This window comes from Tursiops truncatus, chromosome 7 (genome assembly GCF_011762595.2).
Source record: "Tursiops truncatus isolate mTurTru1 chromosome 7, mTurTru1.mat.Y, whole genome shotgun sequence".
NCBI lineage: Eukaryota > Metazoa > Chordata > Mammalia > Artiodactyla > Delphinidae > Tursiops > Tursiops truncatus.
In genome coordinates this window covers 93842234-93858390 of record NC_047040.1, presented here as the reverse complement: position 1 = coordinate 93858390, position 16157 = coordinate 93842234, and the positions used below count along the sequence as shown (strand labels likewise).

At 38.0% G+C, this 16157-nt stretch overlaps 1 protein-coding gene across 3 annotated transcripts in view; it reads left to right on the top strand.

The window, feature by feature from the left end:
* RAB3GAP1 (RAB3 GTPase activating protein catalytic subunit 1) overlaps nt 1–16157 on the top strand; it is a 131623-nt gene that overhangs the window by 28510 nt on the left and 86956 nt on the right. For all 3 annotated transcript variants that reach the window (XM_033860230.2, XM_073807757.1, XM_019925483.3), the window contains exons 4-5: nt 12106–12238; nt 14397–14475. In XM_033860230.2, coding sequence (XP_033716121.1) covers nt 12106–12238; nt 14397–14475 — 212 coding nt within the window. The remainder of the gene's footprint in view (nt 1–12105; nt 12239–14396; nt 14476–16157) is intronic.

Genomic DNA, 16157 nt, shown 5'->3' with positions numbered 1-16157 from the left:
GGGTGGGGTTGTGTTCCTGTCTTGTTAGTTGTTTCACATAGGGTTTCCAGCACTGTAGCTTGCTGGTCGTTGAGTGGAGCTGTGTTTTAGCATTGAGATGGAGATCTCTGGGAGGACTTTTGCCATTTGTTATTACTTGGAGCTGGGAGGTCTCTGGTGGACCAATGTCCTGAACTCGTCTCTCCTACCTCAGAGGCACAGGCCTGACAACCGGCCAGAGCACCAAGACCCTGTCAGCCACATGGCTCAGAAGAAAAGGGAGAAAAAAAAATTAAAAAAAAATAGTTATTAAAATAAAAAATAAAAAAAATTATTAAAAATAACAAAAAATTAAAAAGTAATAAGAAAAAGAAAAGAAAAGAAAGAAGAGAGCAACCAAACCAAAAAACAAATCCACCAGTGATAACAAGTGCTAAAAACTATACTAAGAAAACAAAAACAAAAACAGACAGACAGAACCGTAGGACAAGTGGTAAAAGCAGTTATACAGGCAAAATCACACAAAGAAGCATACATCTACACCCACAAAAAGACAAAAAGGAAAAAAATATATATAATCCTTATAAAAAGAGAGAGCAAGCAAATCAATAAGTCTATCAATGATGATAAATTCTAAATACTAAACTAAGATAAACATAAAACCAGAAATAAATTAGATGCAGAAAGCAAACCCCAAGTCTACAGTTGCCCCCAGAGTCCACCGCCTCAATTTGGGATGATTTTTTGTCTATTCAGGTACTTCAGTGATGCGGGGTACATCAAGTTGATTGTGGAGATTTAATCCGCTGCTCCTGAGGCTGCTGGGAGAGATTTCCCTTTCTTTTCTTTGTTCTCACAGCTCCTGGGGTTGAGCTTTGGATTTGGCCCCGGCTCTGCGTGTAGGTCTCCTGAGGGCGTCTGTTCCTGCCCAGACAGGATGGGTTTAAAGTAGCAGCTGATTAGGGGGCTCTGGCTCACTGAGGCCTGGGGGAGGTGGGGGGTAGAGAATGCAGGGCGAGCCTGCGACAGCAGAGGCCGGTGTGACATTGCAACAGCCTGAGGCCCCATGTGTTCTCCTAGGGAAGTTGTCCCTGGATCACGGGACCCTGGTAGTGGCGGGCTGCACAGGCTCCTGGGAGGGGTGGTGTGGATAGTGACCTGTGATTGCGCACAAGCTTCTTGGTGACTGCAGCAGCAGCCTTAGCATCTCATGCTCGTCTAGTGTCCATGCTGATAGCCGCAGCTCGCGCCCATCTCTGGAGCTCGTTTAGGCGATGCTCTGAATTCCCTCTCCTTCTGCACCCCGAAACAATGGTGTCTTGCCTCTTAGGCAGGTCCAGAGTTTCTCCCGGACTCCCTCCTGGCTAGCTGTGGCGCACTAGCCCCCTTCAGGCTGTTTTCATGCAGCCAACCCCAGTCCTCTCCCTGGGGTCTGATCTCCGAAGCCCGAGGCTCAGCTCCCAGCCCCTGCCCGTCCCGGTGAGTGAGCAGACAAGCCTCTCGGTCTGGTGAGTGCTGGTCAGCACCCATCCTCTGTGCGGAAATCTCTCCGCTTTGCCCTCTGCACCCCTGTTGCTGCGCTGTCGTCTGTGGCTCCGAAGCTTCCCCCCCTGCCCACCCTCGGTCTCTGCTCGTGAAGGCGCTTCCTAGTGTGTGGAAACTTTTCCTCCTTCACAGCTCCCTCCCAGAGGTGCAGGTTCCCTCCCAGAGGTGCAGGTTCCGTCCTTATTCTTTCGTCTCTGTTTTTTCTTTTTTCTTTTGCCCTACCCAGGTACGTGGGGGAGTTTCTTGCCTTTTGCGAAGTCTCAGTCTTCTGCCACAGTTCAGTAGGTGTTCTGTAGGAGTTGTTCCACATGTAGATGTATTTCTGATATATTTATGGGGAGGAAGGTGATCTCCATGTCTTACTCCTCTGCCATCTTGAAGGTCTCTTTGCTCACTTTTTAATGCACATGTTAAGTTGTAAGAGTTTTTTATTACATTCTAGATATTAATCTCTTATTGAGTTGGCCAAAATGTTCGTTCGGGTTTTTCCATAAGATGTTATGGAAAAACCCGAAGAACGTTTTGGCCTACCCAGTATATGATACATAACCTGCAAATATTTTTTCCTATCCTCTTCCCTACCTTAGCTCTTTCCTATTTCTTCTTTCCATCCAGGGTGTTCAGAGGAATTCTCCTCAACTAATAACCGTTATCACGTTACAAGCCTACACAGAAGCCTTCAAAGGCTCTTCATTGCCCACAGGGTGAAGTTGAAACTCCTAGAACTGATATTCATAGACATCCACTGTCAGGTCTCTCTCTACCTTTTTTTCTCTATTCCTTCTAGGAAACTTCAGCTGAATTGGACTATTTGTTCCCTAAATTTGACATCCAGTGTCCTGCCCCAGACCATTATCTGTTCTTTCTTATTAGCCTTACCTTACCTACAGACTAATGGGGATCCCCTTTTCTGAATGAATCCATTTCTGACTCACTTGATATTTATCCAACCATCTCCTTAAGCTCTGACCCATATATTGTTCTCTTTGTTTATCTTGTTCACATATGTACTATTGAATTTATACATGTATATGTGCGTGTTTATGTCTATCTGCCTTAGCTTCTACTGGAAAGAACCAGGCTGTGGTGGATCAAATTCTAGCTTTAGTACTTAATGGTATGGTAGCCTTGGACAGGTTTTTAAATCTTTGAACCTTTTCTTATCTATAAAATAGGGTTGAAACTTATATGACAGCGTTAGATTTTATGTATGCAGACACACAAACATGAACATACACACATAATTACACATTAATTACTTGGCTTAGTAGACACTCAGTGTCTTTATCCTGAAGGGCAGGGAAGTAATCTGTACAGACATTTAAAAAATGTCTGGGGCTTCCCTGGTGGCGCAGTAGTTAAGAATCCACCTGCCAATGCAGGGGACAGGCGTTCGAGCCCTGGTTTGGGAAGATCCCACATGCCGCGGAGCACCTAAGCCTGTGCACCACAACTACTGAGCCAGCGCTTTGGAGCCCGCAAGCCACAACTACTGAGCCCGTGTGCTACAACTACTGAAGTTCGTGCGCCTAGAGCCCGTGTTCCGCAACAAGAAAAGCCACTGCAATGAGAAGCCCGTGCACCGTAACGAAGAGTAGCTCCCGCTTGCCACAAGTAGAGAAAGCCCGCATGCAGCAGTGAAGACCCAGTGCAGGCAAAGATAAATAAATAAATAAAATAAATAAATAAATAGCTAGAGGTGCTGGAGAGGTGCTTGGTGTGGGCCAGGGTGCCCAGTTTGTGTGTGGTTTTGGGAAACCAGCCAGAGCCCAAGGAAGTTTCACTCTTCTTCCTAGGCCTTATTTCTGGGAGTAAGCAAGCATGTGTGTGCATTCTTCAGGAGTAGAATCTCGGTTTCTTATAGCCCTCCTATAAGTCCCACTAGTTTTCAAACCAGCTAAGGAGACACATCTTCCTGGTATTGAACCCCAGGGAGGTGGTGCTCAATATGTGGCTTGGACCACTCACTCCCCACGGAGGATCTCTGAGCCTGTGATATCCGTCTCCTCTTCTGTGTCCCCTCCTAGTGCTGCAGATCCTGATTGCTTCTCCTCACTTTCTGCCTGACTTTGTGTGGATCTTTCCTCATAGCCTTGGTTGAAGAAGAGTTCTTCTATCATTCTCCAATTTGTTTTCAATAAGAATTCCTCATGTAGCTGTATTGTGATGTGTTCCTGTGGGGAGGTGAGCTCAGCATTCTCCTACTCCACCAATTGATCTCCTCCCTTGATATTATCTTTTAATTATAGCCATCCTAGTGGATATGAAGTGATGTCTCACTGTGGCTTTGATTTGCAGTTTCCTAATGGCTGTTCATGTTGAACATTTTCTCATGTTATTTTAATTTATTAATTTATATTTTTTGGCTGCATTGGGTCTTTGTTGCTGTGCATGGGCTTTCTCTAGTTGCGTCGAGTGGGGGTTACTCTTTGTTGCGGTGTGCAGGCTTCTCATTGTGGTGGCTTTTCTTGTTCCAGAGCACGGGCTCTAGGTGCGTGGGCTTCAGTAGTTGCAGTTCTGTGGGCTCAGTAGTTGTGGCTCGCAGGCTCCAGAGCACAGGCTCAGTAGTTGTGGTGCCTGGACTTTGTTGCTCTGCAGCATGTGGGATCTTCCCAGACCAGTGCTCGAACCCATTTCCCCTGCATTGGCAGGCGGATTCTTAACTGCTGCGCTACCAGGGAAGTCCTTTCTCATGTTCTTATTGGCCACTTGTATATCTTCTTTAGAGAAATGTCTATTCAGATCCTTTGCCCATTTTTTTTCTAAAGTAGATTTATTTATTTATTTTTATTTTTTTGGCTGCACTGGGCAGCATGTGGGATCTTAGTTGCTGACTAGGGATCAAACCCGCGCCCCCTGCAGTGGAAGCTTGGAGTCTTAAGCACTGGACTACCAGGAAAGTCCCTGCCCATTTTTATTTTTATTTTATTTTATTTTTTTTTTTGTGGTTCGCGGGCCTGTCACTGTTGTGGCCTCTCCCGTTGTGGAGCACAGGCTCCGGACGCACAGGCTCAGCGGCCATGGCTACGGGCCCAGCCACTCCACGGCATGTGGGATCTTCCTAGACCGGGGCACGAACCCGTGTCCCCTGCATCGGCAGGCAGACTCTCAACCACTGCGCCACCAGGGAAGCCTCCTGCCCATTTTTAAATTGGATTATTTATCTTTTTATTATTCATTTGTAAATGTTCTTTGTATATTCTGGATACAAGTCCCTTATGAGATACATAATTCACACATTTTTTCCCATTTGCCATGTTGCAGCATGTATTGTGGTCTGTGTTTTCACTTTCTTGGTGGTGTCTATAGTTCTTGCTCTTCCATTTAGGTCTGTCATCCATTTTGTGTTAGTTTTCATGCCTAGTGTAAGGATAAAGGTTCCAACTTCTTTTTTTTTGCATGCGGATATTCAGTTGTCCCAACATAGGTAGATGGCTTTTTAATATTTGTATTTCAATACTGCAAACGTTCAAAAAGATTTCCTCCATCAGTGCATGAAAACTTTCATTTTTAGCTTTATACCAAGGTTTTGATTACCCTGGTTGCACATTAGAATCACTTGGGGAGCTTTTGAAAAAGTCTAGGGTTTAGACACAACCTCAGAGATTCTGATTTAATTAGTCTGTTCTGGAGCCTAGTTATCAGTATGTTTTTGAAAGCCTTGTAGTTGATTATGAAGTCTAATTAGGGTGAGAACCACAGCTCTGTGCTCTTCAAAAAAAGAAATGGAAAAAAACCACTAGGTTTTATGCTTCACTATATTTTTTTCCTCTTCAGTAATGTGTTGCTTTTGTCAGTAGAAGAAAAAATTTTTAATAATTTGTTAAACAGTAATTTAAACAGAGTTTTAGTTTTATAATGAAAGATTATATTTTTAATGGTAGCTTGTTTATGATGTGAAATTTGATTCTGGTAACCAATAAATCTTAAAGATGGCTTATGTTTAGGTGTTACAGAAAATCCCTTAATCCAGGAAGGCAGTGAGTTTATCCACATGTTTGATTTATACCATGAGGAAATTAACTTCACGAGGAACTCAACATGAGGACTGTGATGTACATATGTCAGTTCAAGTCAGAGAGCATACCTTTAGGGACTGGGTTGTGTGGTATTTCAAGTTGTTAGACTAGACCTCAGACTATATATTCTGTGTACTTACTGAAATATTTCCAGTATATTTGGAAAACATGGGTTTCTTTGTGAATACTGATAAAGGTAATTCCTAAGATACTTATTAAGCATGTAGGCACTGTTAAGTTCTGGGCTGCAAAGAATAGACTGTAGTCTTTGCTCTTTACAGTCTAATGGAGAAATAGATATATAAGTAAGTGACTTGAATAAGAAGCCATTCTAATGATTTGAACAAGACATTGAGGATCATTACCTTTCATGGAAGTAAAGCAGATTTTCTACAGGAAATAACATTTAGGATAAGTTTTGAAGAATGAATATGTGAAGCGTATGCTAAGAGGAAGTAGAGAAGAGCAGGATAAATAGTCTGTGCCCAGATGTCAAAGATAAAGCACACCTCTGAGGAAATACAAGTTGTTAGGATCGTAACACAGGGTAGGTGTAAGGTAACCATGGGAGATAAACCAGCGAAGGGGTGGGGCCAAGTCTGGTGGGTTTGTGTTTCTACCAGTCCAAGAAGTGCCTTCGGTTTTTAAGTAAAAATAAAAGATACATTCTTCATTTTCACCAAGAACTTTATTGAACAACGTATTCACCCTTTTGTTCCACTACCTTCTTCCATTTTTCAGGCAACTTCATAATTCCATCTTCCCAAAACTTTTTACCTTTTTAAGCAAAGAACTCTTCCAGGTGCCTTTTACAGTCTTGCAGGGAATTGAAATTTTTTCCATTAAGAGAATTTTATAAAGACCGAAATAAATGGAAATCCAAAGATGCAATGTCTGGTGAATACAGTGGATGAATCAGAACCAGCCAAGCTGTAACAGTTTTTGCCTAGTCATCAGAGAAACATGCGGTCTTGCGTCATCCTGATGGAAGGTTATGCGTTTTCTCTTGTCTTATTCTGGATGCTCTTTGTTGAGTGCTGCTTTCAGTTGGTCTAACTGGGAGCAATACTTGTTGGAATTAATCGTTTGGTTTTCTAGAAGGAGGTCATAATAAAGGACTCCCTTCCAATCCCACCATATATACAACATCACCTTCTTTGGATGAAGACGGGCCTTTGGTGTGGTTGGTGGCAGTTCATTTCACTTTCCCCACGATCTCTTCCATTCCACATTATTGTACAGTATCTGCTTTTCATCACCTGTCACAATTTATTTTAAAAACGGAACATTTTCGTTATATTTAAGTAGAGAATTGAATACGGAAATACAGTCAAGAAGTTTTTCTTCACTTAACTTATGTGGAACCCAAACATCAAAGCGATTCACATAACCAAGCTGGTGCAAATGATTTTCAGTGCTTGATTTGGATATTTTGGGTATGTCGGCTGTCTGCCGCACTGTATAACATTGATTGTTCTCAGTTAATGTTTTGATTTGATAGCTGTCAACTTCAACTGGTCTACCTGAACATGGAGCATCGTCCAGCGAGAAATCTCCAGCACAAAACTTCGTAAACCACTTTTGACACATTCGATCAGTCACAGCACCTTCTCCATACACTGCACAAATCTTTTTTTTGCATTTCAGTTGCGTTTTACCTTTCTTGAAATAATAAAGCATGATATGCCGAAAATGTTGCTCTTTTTCTTTCATCTTCAGTATTAAAATGGCTACACAAAAATTCACCAGTTTTGATAAGTCTTTTCTTAAATGCATGCTGATATGACAGCTGTCACATACAGTCTAACAAAATTGTTTCACATGAAGTTAAAGACAACTAAGTGCTACTAGAGCCATCTTAAGAAAAAACCAAATGAACCTTTTGGCCAACCCAGTAATGCCACACTTAGAGGTGCTTGTGATAAGCCATTTTTGTATTATGACTTCTAATTATATTACATGTTTATATCCCTTTTTAATGTTTTTGTTTTATATATCATATGCATAATATATTGCTACAGTAATGCTTAATTTGTTAATAAAAATATACATATATGGAGGTGGATACTCAAAATCTTTTACTGATAGAATACCTGATTAAACATCTCTGGAAGCCTCTTATAGGTTATGGAAATCCACTAAAGTATTTTAAACAGAAGAACAATATCAGATTTATATTTTAGGAAGAAGGATTGTAGGGTAGGGATACGGAGACCAGTAGAAAGCTATTAAAATAGTCTGGGCCTGACATTGTGAAGGGCTCAACTAAAAGAGTGACCTTTATCTTGCTGAGGTCTTTGGCCCTCCAGAGTTCTGGCTGAGAATATTTCTTAATTACCTAAAATTTATTAAGTTGAAAGATGAGTGGAAAGGATTGTTGGGTCCACATGATGATGTTTAGTGCATGTTGTTCTTACATAATTGCCATTATCTTTTTTCTTGGAAAAAAAGCATCTTCCTCTCCCTACCTACCGCATTTTCCTCAGAAGTTTAATATTCCCCCATATCGCCTTATCTCTTTTTAAAGAGGTGTTCTATTGGTGTTTTTTCTTTGTTGGGTTATAGTTTACATACAGTAAAATGAACAAAATTCAGATTTACAGTTTATTTTGACAAATGTATGTACCCATGTTACTACCATCTAAAGTAAAAAACAATTTTCATCATCCCAGAAAGATTCCTGGTTTTTCTCTCTATCTCTTAAGTAACCATAGTTCTTATTTCTTTCACTATATATTAATTCTACCCATTCTTGAGTTTCATATAAGTGGAATCATACACTATGCATTCGTGTCTGACTTTTTGCTCAACATAATATTTTAAGAATTCATCCATGTTACACACATCATTTTTTGGATCGTATGACTGTACCACAGTGTGTTTATCCTTTCTCCTATTGATAAATATTTAAATTGTTTCCATTTTTTTCTTATTATTAATAATCTGCTATGAACAATTTGGTGAACATACGCTTTGATTTTTCTTGAGTATATTCTTAGGAGCAGAATTGCTAGGTCTTGTGTTCAGTTTTATTAGAAACTGCGAAACTTTCCTAAAGTACAAGGTTGTACCATTGTATACTCTTAGCAGTATGTGAGATTTCAAGTTGCTCTACATTCTGACAGTTGGCATTGTCAGATTTTTATTTTTAGTCATCTTACTGGGTGTGAAGTGGTATCTCATTGTGGTTTTAATTTGCATTTTGCTGTCGACTACTGAAATTCAGTAGTATCTGGTGATTCATCACAGTTAACTATTAGTCATTCATACCTTCTTTTGCTAAGTGTCTGTTCAAGTATTTTGCTCATTAAAAAATATTGGATTGTTTCGTTTTAAAAATTATTTTTGTACATCCTGGTTGTGAGTCTTTTGTCAGATATATGTATTTTGAGTTTTCCCATTAGTCTATGGCTTTCCTAATCATTTTCTTAATTGTGTCTTTTGATGAGCATGTTTATTTTAGTGAAGTTCATTTTCTCAGTTTTTGATTTTATTGTTAGTGACTTTTGTGTCTTGTCAAAGGAATTTTTGCCTATTTTAAGGTTGTGAGGATATTCTGTGTTCTCTTGCATATGAATATCTAATTATTTCAGAACCATTTGTTGAAAAGACCATCCTTTCCCTACTGAATTGTAGAGGCTCCTCTGTTGTAAAATGAAGTATTAGTGTGAATATATTTCTGGACTATGTTATGTTTCATTGATCTGTTTGTCCTTATGCCAGTACTGTACTGTCTTAATTGCTGTAGCAAAGTAAATCTTAATATCAGGTAGTATACTTTTCATCAAAAATTATTTTAGCTATTCTAGGGTCTTTGGATTTTCATGTTAGTTTTAGAATCAGCTTGGCAGTTTTTACGAAATGCCTGCTGGAATTTTGATTAGGATTGTGTTGAAGTTATAGATCAATTTGGGAGAATCGACATCTTAATGGTGTTGTGTTTTCCAGTCCATGTACATGAAATATCTCTGTTTAGGTCTTTAATATCTTTTAGTAATGCTTTGAGGTATTTTAGGTAGAGTTCTTGCTCATCTTTCATTGTCTTTTCCCTAGATATTTGATTTTTTTTGATGTTATAAGAGTGGTATTTAAAAAAAATTAATTTCCCAAGTGTTTGCTCAGTATATGTATATAAAAATCACATGATTTTTGTATACTGACCTTGAATTCCACAACTTTATAAACTCAGTTAGTTTTGGTACTTTGTAGATTCCTTTGGATATGTTATGTACATAATCATGCCATCTGTGAATGCAGACAGCTTTCTTTCTAGTCTGTGTGCTTAATCCTTTTTATTTTCTAATTAGGGCCATCAGAAGTTATTTTTGATGAATTACTAGATTAATTCTGAACTAGAGTTATCCTTTCTGGTTCTAGTAGTAAATATACACCATACTGGAATTTGGTGTCAAGTGACTATCATAATGGAATGGAAGGAGGGAGGTTGGAGTGTTGTTTTTGAGTTAAGCTAAATTATCTTAAAAAGTTTGTTTTGGATACAGAACCTGCATGCCCTCTATATTGAATACAACCAAATCCACCTTGAGATAGCTGTTCAGTAAGGTTGACAGTTGTACCTAGAATGCAGGATTAGGGTCAGATAATGTTTCTTGTATCATTTTAAGGGAATATTTCATAATGCCATTTGCAGCAACATGGATGGACCTAGAGATTATCATACTAAGTGAAGTAAGTCAGAAAGAAAAAGACAGATACCATATGGTATCACTTATATGTGGAATCTAACATATGACACAGGGCTTCCCTGGTGGTGCAGTGGTTGAGAGTTCACCTGCCAGTGCAAGGGACACGGGTTCGTGCCCCCGTCCGGGAAGGTCCCACATGCTGCGGAGCGGCTGGGCCCGTGAGCCATGGTCGCTGAGCCTGCGCGTCCGGAGCCTGTGCTCCACAACGGGAGAGGCCACAACAGTGAGAGGCCCGGGTACCGCAAAAAGAAAAGAAAAATAAAATATGACACAAATGAACTTACTATGAAACAGAAACTGACTCATAGACATATAGAGAACAGACTTGTGATTGCCAAGGGGGAGGGGAGGACTGGGAGTTTGGGACTAGCAGATGTGTAAACTATTATATATAGAATGGATAAACAGCAAGGTCCTATTGTATAGCACAGGGAACTATAGTCAATATTCTGTAATAAACCATAATGGAAAAGAATATGAAAAAGTATGGATTGTATAACTGAATCACTTTGCTGTACATCAGAAACTAGCATAACATTGTAAATTGACTATATTTCAATTAAAAATATGGCAAAAAAAAATTTCAGGTTTTCTGCAAGCTTGAAAAGGGGACTTATCTCTCACTTTCCGGACTTTCCCCCCCACCTTAGTTTTAGCTTTCACTGCTTTATTGTGGGCATTCTTCCTAGCAAACCAAGCTCTTACGTATATCATTTATTACTTACTGCAGTTTGAGACTTTTGGTACAGGCCATATATATCTTAACACAGGTTAACCTCACTTTAAAGAAACCCAGTGTATAAAAATCATAGTTTTTGATATGTATCATACATGGTGATTATTCTCCTAATAAAAAGATTCAGAATTATAAATACCTTGCCAGGAACACATAAAACTTAGGTACAGTCTGAAAAACACTTTTAAAAAATTCAGTAATGCAGAGAATCATTCCTTACATTTTTCCTGTCTAGTTTTGGGCTATCTGTATTTGGAAGTTGCTGAGTTGGTATTTCTGCCTTGTAGTGGTGGTGCTATGCTGTAATGACTATCTGTAATATCTCTCCAGTGGAAAGAATAGCTATGGGAGACTAGAGGACTTGTGGCAAAAATCCTTTTTTATGGTTATGTTGTGTAAGTAAGAGGGCTGTTTGGAATTTTTAATTAAAATATTTTCCAATGAAGAAGTTGCTGTTTAATTGAAAATATTTGAATGCCAAAGGTTGATAAAGAAGCTTGCAGAACCTGTTAAGCAAATAAGTACTACAGATTTCATGTGACTTAAATTGATTTTACAAATTTGCTTTTCTTTTTCTGAAGCAGTTTCTGATATCCAGTAATTCTGTGTACCATGTAGTGATGTTATTAGATTTGAGATCTTTATAATAAAAATAATATTGTCGTGTATTTTTTTATAATTTTTAAAATTTATGAAACTTAACTATTTTCAGTTAAAAGCTACTCACAGATTCTGCTGTTGGTCGAGAAGGTGTTGGGGTTTTATTGGTGTGTGAAGAGGCATGGAATTTACTGTATATTCATGATTTTATATAGAGACTCATCTTACAAAAATTACTTGAAAATTACAATTTTGTAAGTCACTTGATAGTTAATATTCTAGGGGAATTTTCTTCTAAAGGAGCACTGATAAATAGTTTATAAAATAATTTCCTCTTTGTTTATTCACTTACATATTTTTCCTTTTCCTTTTATTATGGGAAGGATAAATATAGGATCGAACTTTTAGATTAATGGGCAGAAAAAGGGAAAAAAGATCTGTGGTTAATAAACCTAATGGTAACTGTTGAATACCATAAAGTAGATGTTTTTCCTTTTTTTGTTTTTTTTGTTAAATACAGGGTATATTTACTTCTGGCACATGGGAAGAGAAATCAGATGAGATTTCATTTGCTGATTTCAAGTTCTCCATCACTCATCATTATCTTGTACAAGAATTCCCTGATAAAGAAGGAAAGGATGAAGTATTAGAAGGTAAGTTTGTACTACATATTTTTAAACTCTTGTAAGAGTGATTATAATTTTGAATTATGAATTTAGTTCTCTTAATTAAGTAGTATCCTCTGGAGATATTTTACATATGCAAAGTCGTTTCACATCTGAAATAGAGTATGATCTTTGCAGAGGAAAAATTGCAGCATCATTTATTTTAAAATTAATTAAATCAGCACATATTTATTGAATGCCTGAGATGTGCTCGGTACTCTGCTAAGCCCAACTGAGAAAAGTTTACATTCCAGTAGGGGAGATAAGGTCTATAAGTAAGTAACAATAGTAAGAGGTAAAAAGTGGTAAGTGCCATCCCAAAGCACAAAGTCTTACTGGAGTTCAGAATAGGAAAGATCACTTTTAGTCCAGAGAGATTAGAGAAGATGTTATAGAGAATTAAGTAACTAAGCTGGGCTTTGAAGAATTTTAAAAAAGTTATTGATTAGTCAGTATCATGTTTTGGATATACCCCAGACTTCAGAGTCAGATCAAGTGGATTAAAATTCTGGTTTTTCTACTTACTAGTTACTTGACCTTTCTACATTTGACTGATCTCATTTGTAAAATGGAGTAATACTACCTGGAGGGTTAATGGGAGGATTTAATAAGATACTGTACATAAGCACCTATCTCATGATTACTGATGTTTACCAGGCTCTTGTATAAGCATTGCAGTTAGTATTCAAGTTAGCAAACATCATTTGCAGCTTAATAAATAATTTTAAGAGTTAGTTTCTTCCCCAAAAAGGCATATATTTTATTTGCTAGGCATAATTTACAAACTTGCAAAGGCAACTTGATTTTATATTATCAGTCATTTTAAGAGAAAGATCCATTTTAAGAGTTTTTTTTTTTTTTGCGGTACGTGGGCCTCTCACTGTTGTGGCATCTCCCGTTGCGGAGCACAGGCTCCGGATGCGCAGGCTCAGCGGCCATGGCTCACGGGCCCAGCCGCTCTGCAGCATATGGGATCTTCCCAGACCGGGGCACGAACCCGTGTCCCCTGCATCGGCAGGCGGACTCTCAACCACTGCACCACCAGGGAAGCCCCTAGAATCAGTGTTTCTGAGATGAATAGAGATGAGAGAATAGATGAATAGATGATGAGAGAAGGTGAATGGATTTAAGGTAGTTAAGGCATTATTGCTGCATGTGTGTATGTATTGGGCAGTTTTAATTTGGTCGTGATTGAAGCTGTAACTAATGGTAGAAGCTACAAGCAAACCATTAGCTCAATTAATTTGGAGATACATGTTTAAAACGATTATCAGAGGTCAGAAGATTTGAACACCGGTCTTTTATTTATTGGAGTTGCTTATTGTTTTAATTAGAGCATCAAGTCATTAGTGTTCTCCTGTTCTTTTTTCAAATTAACAAAATACAAATTTGCTCAGCAAGTATAGCTATACAGCAAAAGGAAATTGGTTTTTTTTTTTTGGCTGCACAGCGTGGCATGTGGGATCTTCCCCGACCAGGGATCGAACTTGCGCCCCCAACAGTGGAAGTGCGGAGTCCTAACCACTGGACCTCCAGGGAGGTTCCAGGAAATATTTTTATAAACATTATTCTTTATGCTTTGAATTTATTATGCATTTACGAGTGTAAGTAATTATCATTGATGTTAGTATCTTATTATGGATAGTAATACATGTACTTACAGATATATGGGTTATAAAGGAGAAGCTGCGTAGTGGTTTTACAAGAATATTTAAGACGGCCAGGGGTGAGCAAAGGCTAGCCATGGGAGGTGTATAGAGTTGACAGACTTCTAAGTATAATTTTGAAGAAAAGTAAAGACAAGGGCAGGCTAAGAAGAACAAATAAAACAAGGTTTTCTAGTAAGGAATGAGAAATTGTTTGAATCATGATTTAGAAGAATGGAAAATATAAACATGGGAATGATATATATATCAATATATATTTTTTTATGGACTTTTTTTTTTTTTAAAAGAAAAGGGAGAGAGCAAGCGAGACACTGGTCTTCCTCCAAAGCTTAGAGTTAGCCTTAGATACAAATCGTTCAGCAGTCGCAAAACTACATGGACTAGCAAGACATGTCATAGAATGATTTCTTTAAATCATGTGATAAAATTCTGCCTTAGAATGAACATACTCACTTTTTAATTATCAAATATTTCTGTAGATGTTATTCCACAATCTATGCAAGATTTGCTGTGCATGAATAATGACTTTCCTCCCAGAGCACATTGCCTGGTAAGATGGTAAGTATACATTTTACTCAGATAACTTTTAGTATGTATGTCAGGAAGGCCCCATGACTGACTCCAGGTTTGATGATTTTCTAGGAGTTCCCACTGGGCTCAGCATGTAGTTGCTGTTATTGCTAGGATTTCTTAGAGTGACAGCATGCAAAGCAAAATCAGCAAAGGGAAAGGTGCCTTAGGCAAAGTTTGGAGGAAGTGCAAGTGTTTAAGAGTCCTTTCCTAATGGAGTCACAGAGGACATATTCAGTTCCTTTAGCAACAAGTTGTGACAACACATATGAAACGTTTTCTACCAGAGAAGCTTGTTAAAGCCTCAGCTCTCAGGTTTTTAATTAGGGGCTGGTCACGTAGGCACCCTCTGACTGTTACATAACAAAATTTCAGACTCCTAAAAGGAAAGCAGGTGTTCAGCATAAACCGCTTTGTTTGTACAAACAGTTTAGGCACAGTAACTCATCAGTTAGGGAAAATGGTGAGACGCCTCCACAAATCCAGGTTCCCAGGTACCAGCCAACGGGCAGCCTTAGAAGTAGGCCTTTCTGAGGATAGCAGTCATAGTCCTGCTGTTAAATCCTTTCTGAACAGTATGTGTCATAATCTAGGTTGTACCTAACTATAATTCTGATGACTAGCATAGAACGCTTAAATATCATAGGAAACTTAATATATATTGCTGAAAATTGAATTGACATAAAATGTTGATCTCAAACAGTTATGTGATAACATCAAAACTCTCTTACGTCTGTTAAACTTTCTAAAGATCTTTTAATCTTTTTTCAATTATTCTCAGCATCTCTTTATTTTGAAGAGGTTGGTGTTAAAACATACTACCATCAAAATGGCCCAAGTATGAGTATATGGTCAAGGAAGGAGACCTAGTTGAAGGAAATTTATATACTGGTTTTAAATTATTCTGTTGGTGTGAGTTGGTCTTTTGATTTTTTTTATTAAAGAATTTCTAAGGAAAGGGAAAATGACAGTATCTGTGTTTGTTTCTTTTTTCTTCATTCCATTGTGATTACTATATCAAGTAGATTATGTAGCACTAAAAAGAAGAAAACTATTTGCAAGTGCAATACACTGGTTAATGTTTCACAAATAGTCCTGTTATTTTAATCTGATCTTTTAAAAACTGTGAACTTAACTACAAAAGGAATTTAATGAATAAATTACCCATTTAATTTAATCCATCTAGATTCTTTTATCTTTTAAAATGTGAATACATACATTTAACATGACAAAATATGTCAGAAGGCAGCTTGTATAATAGAGCATGCATTTATGTGCATTCATTCATTCAGCATTAATTGACCATCTACTGTTTGGTCAGACGCTGAATTAGACAAACTAATGTTTAATTTCTAGCTCAAGTACTTATTATCTCAGCAACTTTGGGCAAGTTATTTAATTTCTTTGATTTGGTTTCTGCATTGGTAAAGTAAGAATAATAAATAATATGTGCCTTTGAGAGTAACTGTGAGGATTTAATAAGATAATAACACATAGTGCATATATCAAAATCTCACTGCTGTTATATAATTTCTGTTCAGCTTTTTAATATATATTTCAAAAAAGTGTATTTGACAAGTAGTCCATAGTTAAATATTCATTGAATAAATACATGAAACCTTTCTATGTATGAAATTAATAAATCACTTGTTAGTGATTTCTTTATTAAC